General features: G+C 32.0%; 1 protein-coding gene across 1 annotated transcript; it reads right to left on the bottom strand.

Moving 5' to 3' along the window:
- Positions 1–4,047: 4,047 nt before the first annotated feature.
- Positions 4,048–6,221, bottom strand: LOC142542297 (uncharacterized). Its single transcript, XM_075648872.1, has 2 exons — positions 5,400–6,221; positions 4,048–4,985 (listed from the first exon to the last, which is right to left on the bottom strand). The coding sequence occupies exons 1-2, from the start codon at positions 6,215–6,217 to the stop codon at positions 4,277–4,279; spliced, it is 1,527 nt and encodes a 508-aa protein (XP_075504987.1). The 5' UTR covers positions 6,218–6,221; the 3' UTR covers positions 4,048–4,276.
- Between the last annotated feature and the right edge of the window lie 7,374 nt (positions 6,222–13,595).

Below are 13,595 nucleotides of genomic sequence, written 5' to 3'. Positions count from 1 at the left end.
AGAGAATAAATTCAAGAAGTTGAATTTATATTATGATATAGTAAATTTAAGGAGTTGAATTTATGATAATTAAATTTTGGGAAAATAAATTCAAGGATTTGAATTTATGAGATAGTAAATTCAGGAAGTTGAATTTATGAAATTTGAAGAGAATAAATTCAAGGAGTTGAATTTATAAAATTTGAGGATTTAATTTATTAAACTCAAAAGTTGAGTTTATTAAATATTAAATTTTGGAGGTGATAAATTCAAGGAGTTGAATTTATAATTTAAATATTAAATTCAAATGTTGAATTTATAAGGGATTTAAATTAAATGTAATGTGTATATGTATAATGAGCTTGTAGGAGTACAAGACCAACATACATATTATTAAGGCTCTTAATTGGAATTTAAAAGATTCATTAATTAATTAAACTAGTTGGACTATAATAATTAATTGATTAAACTCATTAAGTATTTAATTTAATTATTAGGCCCTAAGCTTATATATATGTATGTGTTAGGCTTAGGGTTAAAAAAATTCATTCACAATTTTTGAAAAACCCTAGCCTCCACTCTCTTTGTGTTTTTCGAAAATTGCTCTCCTTTTTCTCTCAAAAATTTCGGCCTCCATCAAAGAAAATTTGATTTATGCCGCCTCTCGATTTTTAATCTCCAACGATAAATCCTTCTATACTTTCTAGTGCAAGTTAGAAGAGGAACAAGTAACCCAGTCGTGGACCGGATTAGGAGATTGAGGAAAGAAGATTTGAAAAACGTACGTGAGATTTACAACAAGAGCTATGTTCGCTTATACCGGCGTAGTTGGAGTCAAGTGAAAATTGTTCACCAAAGGTAAAAATTTTAAACATCCTATGTATGTTTAATTTATAAAACCATATGAGTGCTCAAACAAATATTTTGATTGTCAAAATAAAAATAAAAATTTAAAACTTCCGCTGCGTTTTGAACACGAGAAAACCGAGATCCAACAGTGACAACTTACCAGCTTACGATTTAGCATAAAAAACACACAAAAGTGTCATAACTGTTCACAAGAACACAACCATTAATACAAAAAAAAAAAAAAATTGAGATACTAAATCAAGATTATTTCTTCATTCAAAAAGAAAAAACCATAAAAATCTAAAAAAGATCCAAACTATATTATATTTACATACTGAAACTCCACCTAACATATTAAAAGCATTAGATCAAATATTGTATCCATTCACATACAAAATCACTTAAGCACAACCAAGTAAACAAAAAAAAAAAAACTTAAGAAAGTGAAAGTATCAACCAAGAAGCAAAAAGTTAGAAAAAAAGGCATGACGGATCATCAAACACATAAAATAAATCATCGCATATAAAAGGATGACATGCGAACAACATAGTCAAACTTGAAACACAAATTCAAAATAAAAACTTCATATTTGAAAATTTTCGTAAGCAAAATCGTTAAATATATTGGATTTTTAAGTTGTGATTTTCGAAATTACTGAAACCGAAGATGAAAATCAACTTAGACTGCCGAGTTTGACCTTGAATTGCCGTTTTTGAAGTCAAAATGGAGTTCAATCGGTTGATGGATTTGCTCGGGGAGGGACCGATGGGTAGTGGATTTGGCTGAGGGATAGGATGGTGGACTTTGTTCGAGAGGATTTTAATTTAATAATAAAAAGAAAAAAAAAGTTTTTAGAGAGTTAAAACTATATGTGACTTATAGCAAATCTTTCTTTTATTTATCACTAGTATTTAACCCGTGCGATGCACGGGATGATATTATTAAAAATTAGTGAAAAATGAATAGATATTTAAATTTTAAAAAATAATACAATTATAAAAAATAAAAATAAAAACTATTTTCTCGCTAATTTTAAAAATTTTCTTAAGTACAACGCATGTCGATTAATTTTTTTGGCTAATAATCACTATATATATCAAAATTTTAGATCGTGTTAGCCTAAGACAGTAACATGATACTTATCGTGTTTAGTGTATTGATGTCGGCCATCAACCTTAATACATATTTAATTCTTTACTTTTCGAGAAGTTATATATTATCATTTTTTAACATGTGATAAGAAATATTTTTAAATCACATTTAATAAAATTAATGAGAAATACTTTTTAAAAAATTCAGTAATTTCGTCTAAATCCACATTCACAAACAATTTTGTGACATGACACGTGTTTGACACATTTGAATTATAACAATAATTTTTTCATCAATATCTTTATCCAAATGGGTTGCGATTTAATTTACAAAATCTCTTCGTAATATACACAACAGCCTATTATTCCGAAAGAAAAATGAAACATGTGATCATAAGTAGATTATGTATATATCAGAAAAGTTATTTTATTAACATTTACTATGTGTATTCAAAAACAATGTCAACAAATTTTATAAGGTGTCTTCTAATAAGATGCTTGCTTTATTTAGAATTAGTTTAATCATTTTCATTACGGGACATTATACTATCATGTATCCGTGAACTTTGTAATATAGAAGAAAATTATCACATTAGTAATAAGTAATAATTAAAATTTTGTATAAATAGAAGAATAATATTTTTTACTTCTTGATCATGAAAGATATATTTCAAACTTAATGTCTCGTTGTTCTCGTTATTTTCATATGTAGGTATTTCATAACAACGAACAAATCTAAATTTAAATGAACATTACATCTTGAAAGGAATCAACTCATATATGGTACTGAAAAGAAGAGTTTTCAGAATTCAATTTTGGAATAGATAAATTTAATAAGATAAATTTTAATAAAATTGGTTTCTAATATAATATGCAATATTGTATTATTTATAATTTAAAATTCAAATAAGACATCCCAATGGACAAAAGTATACATTGGATGCTTTTTGACAGAATTACACCATACATTAACTCTTTCAAATTATGAAAATCCCGAATTGCATGCATTGAGTGTTAAACATTTCTGATTATTGAGGGTAATATACATGTTTATTGAGAGTAATTTAATGTCCATTTGAAACTCTTTTGAATCTATCTCTTTTAATTTTCTTATGCTATCTTATTTGAAATTTTAAGAAGACAATTCAAGATATACAATATACATATGGTTTTGGAAGAAAACTACAATGCAATAATTCTTTCAAATTAAGATAATTTCGAAATATATGTATTTGAGATAAAAAATTTATGATTATTAAATAGTAAATCAATGTCCATTGGAAAAATTTGTTGTAATAATAATTTTTAACACTTAACCAATTTTATTTTTAGAAAATTTAAATAAACTAATTAATTATTGTATTTCTTTTTTAGTAAGTAATTTGAGCAGTAAATTGCTTAAAATAGCAAAATTTATTTTTGGATGATTTACTTCATGAGTGATAATGAACATTGCAATCATTTTTATTTTAAATTTATTTATATAGTTTTTACTTAAACTGATTGATATAATTAATACAAAATTTTTTAACATAGTTTACTTTTTCAATATAGTTTAGTTTTAATTTGAGTAAAAAAATAAAAAAAAACATATAATACATAAATTACATTTGAATTAATATAAAAATTAATTAAATTCGAAATTGAATTAAATGAATTGATATAATCAATACAAACAATAATTGAAATGATCATTTATTGTAGTGCACATATATCAATATTGATGATAAATCTTTCCTTTTTTAGAAATGACATTTTGGCAGAAAATTACTATTTTTGGTAAAAACTTTGCTTTTATATATATATAGATTTCTGAATTAGGTGATGTTTTAAGGGTAAATTAAATTAAAATCCATATGCCCATGTCTGAATTAAAATTCAGTTTCTACATGATATATTATACGATTTAACCCTTCCAGATTTTGAATAAATTTCACAAGCAAACGAACCGAAAAGTCCCATCAGGACAAACAAAAGACACCTACCAATGCAATCTCGGAGAATCAAACCTCAAAAATTAAATTTTCCTCCCATGGAAGCTGTGGATAGCTGTAAAAATTTGAACGACAGCTATTACTCTTCTAGTCTAAAGCCAAGAAAAGGGTGACCAACCAATGGGTAACTGCTATATTCTCAATCAGACAAAGCAGTCAAGAATTTGCTTTCATATGCTATTAACTAGAAACATACAATGATCAACTAACTCAAATCAATCAAGAACTTGATGTAAAACTCTCAAACATACAAATGAATAGCTCACCACACGAAGGAAAACAATATCGATCAGAAGAAGATCACTGTACCCTCTTAAGAATGAAAATTCGAGCTCGAATAGGAATCCAAAACCCCGAACAGGCTATTCGGGATTCACTGGTCTGAGCTCTTTCCTAAGCTTCTGAGAAAATAACTTGCAAGCATCCATACTAAGATCCATGGCAGCAGCCAAAGCAACAAAAGCTGCAGCATCTTCGGTGCAGGAAACGTGCTGAGCACCGACTTCGACCTCCGGTTTGCTGCACTTGCCACTGCCCTCCACCGTGGACGCCATCACGAATCCTCTGTATAGGACCTGCGCCCAAGAACCGGACCCCGGTGTCGATCCTAGGTCTGACCCCGAACCCGAACCCGAACCCGAACCAAGATCGAAGCTGCTATTAGGACTAGCTATTGGGGTAGGTCCATTTGTAACGTCTATGCTGAATTTCCCTCCATTTCTGGCACTAATGGTCGAATTGGCAAGTGGGATCGAGTCTGTTCCCCCATCCGGAATGAACTCGAATCGGTAGCCAATGCCATTATGCTGGCGCCACGCCTCGAGGCGGCCCCATGGTTTCCATGTACTGTTACTCGGTCTTAGAATGAGCCATGCCCCTGGATTGGATCTGCTGACACTGTCGGTCCCCGAAGATGGCACAAATGGTGTAACCATAGATGCTGCGGCCACAGGGGAGCCCGAAAGGTCATGGATAGTGAGGGACCATCCCTTTCTTTCTTTCGTGGAAGGTCCTTTCTCTTCTGTAAATGCATTAAAGCACCTGAGAGAGGTGCTTGGTTCTGACGAAGATCTGTTCAACAATTAAATCAAATTTCACGAAAACCATCGAAGAAACATGTCCAAAACCAGAATTCAAATCTTCGGCTGATGTTGATTTAAATTGAACTCTATTTAGTTAATGTATTCTAATAGATGAGAAGTACTTATGAAAAATACACCAGAAAAAGTACAGACAAGAGATTTTTTCCAAGGAGCCTCTACAGTGACTACACCGACTCAAGAGTTTAAAGTGTGGACTAATGGTACAGATATCTCTCTAGTAATAATATACGGAATAACAAAGGAATTCAGTTCGAGGAATCAAACTCAGAATAATAAATAAAATTGTATATAATTACAATCCAAACCAACGCAAATCCAGAGAACAGATATACACAAACCATAATTAATTCAAGATTCTTCATTTCGAGTAAAACTATATTACCTGGATAGCAAATTTCTTTCCCCGGAGCTCCTGTAACAGAATTTACAGCTAAAAACAGGCTGCTTCACATTCCCATTGACCTGGAAAATCTGGGGACTGCACTCGGGCTCCCCATCGAATCGAAACACGAATCTCGGGTCGGGCTCGGCCCTCACATTCAGATGAAATTTCACCTCCGACCCACCAATCGAAACCCACCCGTTCTGAACAACACATCTCCGATTATTCTCCAAAAAATTCTTCAAATCCAATTGCACCACAACGCATCCCAGAAGCTTCCCCCCACTCCCAAACCCACAATTATTGCTCCCTCCACCTCGCCTGTAAACCTCGACCTTCAAACAAGAAAACCTGCTCGATTTCTCCGCTAACTTCTCCAGCTCCGCCTTCCTCAGCGTGAAGCAGGCAAGAATCTTGCTCTCAATAGCATCACTGTCCGAAGCAAGAGCTGAAACATCCGAAACCTGGGTGGGGAACCCTTTGAGCTTGAACTTGCAGTAGAACAAAAGAGACGAGGTATGGGGTTTTTCGGGGAACTTCAAAGCCAAGTTTCCTATAACAATCCGCACAAAAGGACATGGATCCATCGCTGTATGCCGTCCCACGCAGAAACGATTATCAGGGGACAGCAAACAACAATATACCAACCAATTTTCTTCCCAGAAACGGACGTATACAAGAAAGGTGTGCTGGAATAATAAGCAGAGCAAATCCAGAAAACGGGAATGGGCGTACGTATATTGGGCGATGGTTGGGTGGATGACAGGCTGTATTAGGTTGCAAGTATGTAAGATGCCAGCAATGAGAATCCTACTCATTATCTGTCGACGGTAAATCCCACAAAATCCCCGTAGTTTCTTGTTTTAGTTAAAAATGACGTAAAAAACCGACACACTGTCTTCTTTTTTCCTTTTTTATTTGGGTAGTTTCCTTTTTTCTAGAAATTTATTTTAAAAATTTATGTAAAAAAATTAAGAATACATCTCATTTATAAAAGTTCATTTTATCAGAATTTGTGATGATTTTGCTTTTGTTTTTTAAAAAAGAATTGGTGATTATTTTATGGTATTGCAATCATACCACGTAACAAGTTAATATTTTAGGTCCTGTTTGGTTCGCTATATTATTTATTTATATTTTTATCTACATTTTTATCCAATCTAATCTCATGTTTGGTGCACCATATTATTATCAATCTATCAATCATTGTGAAGTTCATTTACACTAATGACAATTAATTATCAAACAATAATTATTTGATTTAAATCTGCAGTGGAAAAAAGTTTAAAATACTTTAAAATGAACCTCAGGGCCTAGAAAAATTTCGTCATGACCACCATGTAAATTGGACATCCCGGAAACTCAAAAATCATAAAATAGTAAAATTACTCAAGACTGACGCTGCGATAATCATACAATCACATGCAAGTACAGACCAGGCACACGACATAAATATCACAGACAACAGTTCAAAAGAGCCAGCAAGGCTCCCGAACAACATAAATCAAATCCAAATAACAATACAGAAACACGGGGTATCTCCCCGGATAATAACACTTGACATACAACTGACAAAAACTCCAAACAACCATAAATACTATCCGGGAAACTCCGCTAGACACAACCAAGTAATCTCACCTCAATCACGAGCTCCGCTAGCGGAACCTCTGCCTGGTGCTGCAAAACCCTTCGGGATATCTACCATGGTGCCCAAAAGCAACCACAGTAGCCCTCCAGTAAACAACTGATATTAGGATTCTAGTATGAAACGGTCCAAAAATAACAAAAAATAAACATAAATCATGCATAATCATATAATAAAATGTAATATGCAATGCATGGAAGATTCAAAGAATAATCGGGATAACAAGAGCCAATAAACGTTATGATAACAACTGGAATAATGTTCGAGCAACAACACATAGGGGAGCTACATCGTCATGCAGCTAAACCGCCCTGCCAAGTATGCAAGGTATGCCAAGATGTGCTGAATAACAGCCTTGACTCGGCCTCCATACAGCTGATACGATATAACAGGATGGCACAACAGAACGAACTAGATGACACAATCTCAGTGCTCACATAGCAAGGCTGCACTAACCACGGGATTGTTCAATCATATCTATGGTCTCATGTGTATCAATGTAAATAGGTCTATCAGCCACACCGTGATCCCAAAATAAACAACAGTGCCAGATAACAACAGATATCAACAACGGGCTAACAAAACGATAGGGCTCAACATGAATGTCATAACAGTATGCCCTATGCTAAATTCCAAATGCACATAGATCATATTCTCGAATTACAGAAGGTATTCTACACAGCTCAATTGCAGAATTCGATTTTGGCACATTATTATAGAAAAATCATAACAAATCCGTTTATAATCAAAAACCTATTTTTCCAGTGGCTATAAACAGCTAACTTAAACCACTAAAAAGCTTTTTTAGGTCATTTCTACAAATTCAAGCGGTACAAATCACAGCAACACAAAAAATCTCACCAAAATCCGGGAGAATTCACGTAGAAAACAGAGCATCGGAACAGCAGCTTCGATATACCCGAGTCCTTGCTCAAAATTCACGATTTATGGCTTAATCGAATCTTAGGATGTTAGGAAGATAACCCTTCAAGAATATTTGAGTTTCGACTTGGGACGGAGGAGATATGGCGACTTTATTGCAGCTGCTCCAAGGGTAACGAGAAAAGAAGTTGAGGGAAATGAGTTTTCTTTCCTTTCTCTTCCTTCTTTATCTCGTTTTCTTATTTTTTGAATGACGTATGTGTGTATGTATTTGTATAAATATGATAATTGGTCATAAAAAAATAGTAACTCAAGCTCATTTATCCCGGTTTGTTTTTATTTTGCTCTCATGTGTTATTTAAGCTCTATATGTATTTTATATCGTTAAATTCTCCGATATTCTAAAATACATATTTTTAACGCACTTCTTGAATTTTATTTGGGATAAATAATTATTTTAATTTAAAACTCAATAATTATTCTAATTATGCGGATATATATATATATATATATATATGGCTGGGATATCACATTATTGGGATATCTTACCAGGAAATACTTGTGTAGAAGAAAATATATATAATACGGAAAGTAAAGAAAAGGATATCATCCTATTTAAACGAGAAAGAAGCCTAAAAAACAAATAGAAGCCTAAAAAACAAATAGAAACAAAATTTTCAACAAATTTCCCTTTCAAGTTGCAAATGAAAGGACAAGTTATGGTTAGGCAACTACTTGATTTAATTTATTGAGTGAACAAAGAAGGAAAAATCGATTTTTTTAGTAAATGTTTTAATTTGCTTCTTCAAAGGGTTTAGGTCATCTATTCTATTATATTACCTAGAGGACACCAATTTTTTCTTCCAATTTTACCTTTATATGATACTAATATTACACTTTTGTTTTTTGTTTTTTGGTTTTTTGTTTTTTGTTTTTTTTTAATTTCAACACACACTTTTATTTTTATTTTTTTTATTTCAACAATTCAAATATCAATTTAGTCACTCCATATATTGTCAAATTACACTTTAGTCTATCGATAATGATAAAAAAATTTGTGCAAACACGCATCGCGTGTGTATAATAACTAGTCTGAAGAAAGAATATGAGAGGGTGGAGATGATAGACAAGCTGGCAGTTGCAATTCTTATACAACGTATTAATCAAATTGGAATTAAAAGATTTAAATTTTTAATTATTTAACATGAATACATTTATAATTTCCATAATATTACATTAATATATTAAATAATGTCCATGTATATTGTATAGATAAAAAAAATTCTTTTTGGTGTTGAATATTGGGCTGACTATCATTTAGGAGAATGGGTTGACTATATTGTTACAATACATCATAAATAAAATAATATGTACACAAAACAATAATACGTATAAAATGCGTTTGAGCAACTAATGGGAAACACTTTTTTTTCATGGGACATGTATTTGAGGAATTAATACCAAACACATTTTCATAATAAAAATATACGGTGATAAAAGTGAAACTCGGACATGTTGAAATATTGTAATAGCTCGAGTTACTGCTCTCCCAACAAGCTAAATTAGTAAATTACTACTTCTAAAACTGTTATACATGTCAAATAAATTAACCAACTTACAAGTCATGAGAATCAAACAAATTATTTTGGTCATATATATAGTATATGATCAAATATTTATCGTTTTACTATTTGGTTTATAGTTGCTAATAGTGATAAAATTCAAATTTGATTCAAATTCATGAATTTTTTTTAAAGAAATCATATAGTACTTCAAACACTAAATTTTCGATACGCTTGGCTCTTCGATAGCGGCAATTAATGAAAACAATGTCCATATTCACCAAAGTGGCGGAAATGAAAATGAATAAATCATTAGTTAGTTAAAAGAGAACAAAAGAGTAGACGAGTCATGCTTTATCTTGTGTGTAATTTGGTTCAAAATTATTAACATCAACTTTAGAGATGACAATAGGTCAGGTCTAAATTCGACCCCGCATAAAACCTCTCTCGTTTATAGTGAGTCTAAACTTGGTCATAAGTGTAGTGTGGTGCTTCTAGACCCGTTCTACGGGTTTATTTTTAGAGGAATCCCTCATATAACTGCACTCTTAAGGGTGATACTATTATAGTTGATGCGGATCCGAGTAAGTTTTTTTTTTTTTTTTGAAATATAATCCTTTTGTAAAATTGTATCAACTTCCACAACTTTTCTCTTTTCTTATTCTTATTTTTCTGCTCCCACATGGCGCCTTTACACGTATTTCTATTAATCATTTTTCAACGTGTATCTCATTCCAAATAGTGAATCTTACACCTCTCGACATCAACGGCGACGCCACATTGGTAATAATTAACAAATTTGCTTTAGTGATACCTAACCCCTATGCAGCATCATCGAGGGGGGAGCATGTTTCTTGCCTAAATGAAAATCCTGTAGATTACTAACAATAGTAGTACTAAAAATAAACGTCCTTCTCGGCTCTTGCAAATTTGAATAGCATAAAAAATTATAGATATACATATTAATGATTACAATTTAGATATGAATGTTGAAAGATTGTTTTGCCTCAGAAGCGGATAGACATGAAAAATGGCAATCTTCGGTTTCCTTTCTTTCCCATGGCAAACTAGGAAAACAGAAAGCAAATATGGGTTATTCTGGTCCTAGTTGAACTCAACAATTTTTGGAATATAATTTTTTTTGTAGAATTGTCTCAACTTCCAAAACTCTTCTACCTGACCTACGACCGACCCCCGCTTGTTCTTATTTTTTTACTCTCACATGACACCTCTACTTGTACTCTTGTTTTCATTTTTCCACATGCATCTCATTCCAAACAGTGCATCTTAAATCCTGACGTCTCCAGCGACGTCGCATTGTTAATCCCTTAGATAACTTCACTCTTATGGGCGAAGCTGTTGCGGTGGACGTAGCTTTTTTTTTTTTTGAAATATAATCCTTTTGTAAAATTATGTCAACTTTCAAAACTTTTCTCTATGTTTGTTCCTATTTATCATTTTTCTACATGTATTTCAATCCAAATTGTGCATCTTACCTCTTCAGCGACGCCGCACTGGTAATAATTGACAAATTTTGCTTTAGTGGTACCTAACTCCTGTGAAGAGTCATCGAGGGGGAGCATGTTTCTTGCCTCTATGAAAATCCTGTAAATTACTAATAATTGTAGTACCAAAATAAGCGTTGCTTCTCGGCCCTTCCAAATATATATATATATATGACACCAATAGAAATACTCATAAACAATAATAATAATGAACAATTAATAAAAAGAAAATGCAACAACAATAAAAAGTAGGCGGTTTAACCAGTCATATAATATGTACAATAATATATATATAAATGCGGAATTTAAAGACATGAATTTAAATACAAGAATTTAAATGCATGAATTTAAAGATCTTTAAAGATTTGAGGTTCCTCCAGTTTCTGATTGCATACAATCTTTAAAGGATTGTATGTAGAGCATACTTTTGCAAATAACACCACAAAATCTTCAAAGATATATATATATATAATATATAAGTATTTATATATATTTAGGCGGTTTAACCGGCCATATAATATAATATATATATATACAAGTATTTAACACATAAATAAAACACACCTTGGAATCAAAATAAGAACTTCAATATGAATCTTCAAAGGATTTACAAATTATTTAAGAACATAAAGCTTGAAGGGTAAGAACACCTTGAATGTGAGTGGAGAAAATAGGAAAAGTAAGAAAGAGAAGAGAGAAGAAAGAAAGAGAAAGTGGGAATCAAAACTTGGTATCAAAAAATTTGCCTTTCCTTGGTGGTCTTGTCTTCTTTTTATAGACATCTTCAAGGGTATTTTCGGAATGTTGAATAGTATTTGTCCTTGTCATGCTTGCATCATTTTGATGTCATTTTTCATCTTTTTTTTAATACAAATATTACAATCAAAATACAAAAATTATAAATTATAATTCATATTTACATTCCACTGTTTCCAAAAATAGGTCCATCATCATCATCGTCCAAATGGATAGAGGGACTCTGGAGATTCTGATCTGTTTGATAGGGCTGGTGTAAATTTCATCATATCGCCTGCATTTCTTCAAGAGTTTTTGCTTGTTGCAAGCATAGCTGCCATTTGAGATTTTTGTTCCAAAAAGTCTGTCTGCTGTGGTGTTATGAATGTTTCTGGAGTTTTGATATTACAGTCTTTAATCCACTTTTTAATATTCATAATTGAATGGCTTGGAGGACTTTTAAATTTATCCCACCATTTAACTTTGAATCTTCTTATGAGCACTGGGTGTTTTTGATCAGAAAGTTCTACTGTCCATGCAAGAACCCATGGAATATAGAATTTTGTACAAAAAAAGGCTGAGGGTTGTAATGATTTTTCTTCATCTGTGGGTTTATGCTAGGCTTTGAATAAATTGAACGAACTTTGGATTGGGGGTTTTAGAATTTCATATGATGATCCGAAAAATTCCCACCATGAATTCCACCAAAATGGAAATTGTTTGGGATCACATATTTTTGTGTCAAAATAGAAAAGCCATGTGTGTTTATGTTTTTGGTTTTGGATCAAAAAGGAATCGTACCATGCTTGTTGATAATCCCAATAATTAAAAGGTATTTCAAAGAAAGGTGTTTCTTAAAGTTTTTCTGGAAAGAATAGGGATTTGGTTAAGTCATATCCCCAATCAGCCGGAGCAATGACTTTGAGAATCTTACAAGTAGAATATGCCGGATCTTCATATTTCTCTTCTAGGAAGAAATTTTTAAATATTACGGATTCTGTAATTTCAAGAATGGCTTGATAGAAATAAGGGGTTTTATTAAAATCATATGGTTTATAATATCTTCTTTTTCCAAAGTATTTTTGAAGAATCTGGAATGGTTTAGAACTATCGAATCCTCTTTCAGTATTAATAATATTTTGCCACATAGGTTTTTCAAAAAATTCTGAAGAGGTTTTTAAATAAGGTTGGGCCAAAGAAAGCTGAGGATTTAAAGATTGTTTTTGTGAAGATGTTGTAGGGGAATCATCTGAATTTGATAATACCTGGAAAGTATTTGAAACTTGGATTTTTGAGGTTTTTACTTCGGAATTTTCTTTTTCTAGAGCTTTTTTGTCCTTTGATGCTTCAAGAAGAGCTTCAAGAATTTGAAGTCTGGTTTCAATATCATAGTTTTCTTTCTTTGGAATTTGGAGTTTGGACTGGGCAGTGTTGAGCTCTTCTTCTTTTGTAACAATTTCATACCAACTTTTTGGTTTTACTGGATCAACAGAGGTTTGGATAGGCTTTTTGTCTTTATCTTTTTTCGGCGGCATTGACTCTGTCTTGAAGAAATTCTCGGGTAAGGAAGTCTGGTAGAGAATTTGTATCTCCTTTGATAAATTCAATATTAAAATCAAAAATACTTAATATAGCCTGCCATCGTGCAAAAATTTGTTTTGATGCAAGATTTTGAACATCTTTTTGTAAAATTTCTTTCGCACTTTTACAATCTATTCTTAGTAAAAAATTTTGATTTAATAAGTCACTTTGAAATTTTTGAATGCATAAAACAATGCCCAAAATTTCCTTTTTTATAGTAGAATAATTCTTTTGGATGTCATTCCAATGGGTTGATGTATACTGAACTATACACTCTCTGTCTCCT

This window comes from Primulina tabacum, chromosome 1 (assembly GCF_025594145.1).
Source record: "Primulina tabacum isolate GXHZ01 chromosome 1, ASM2559414v2, whole genome shotgun sequence".
NCBI classification, from domain to species: domain Eukaryota; kingdom Viridiplantae; phylum Streptophyta; class Magnoliopsida; order Lamiales; family Gesneriaceae; genus Primulina; species Primulina tabacum.
Note: the sequence above shows the minus strand (reverse complement) of the source record. Positions and strands in the feature narration are given on the sequence as shown.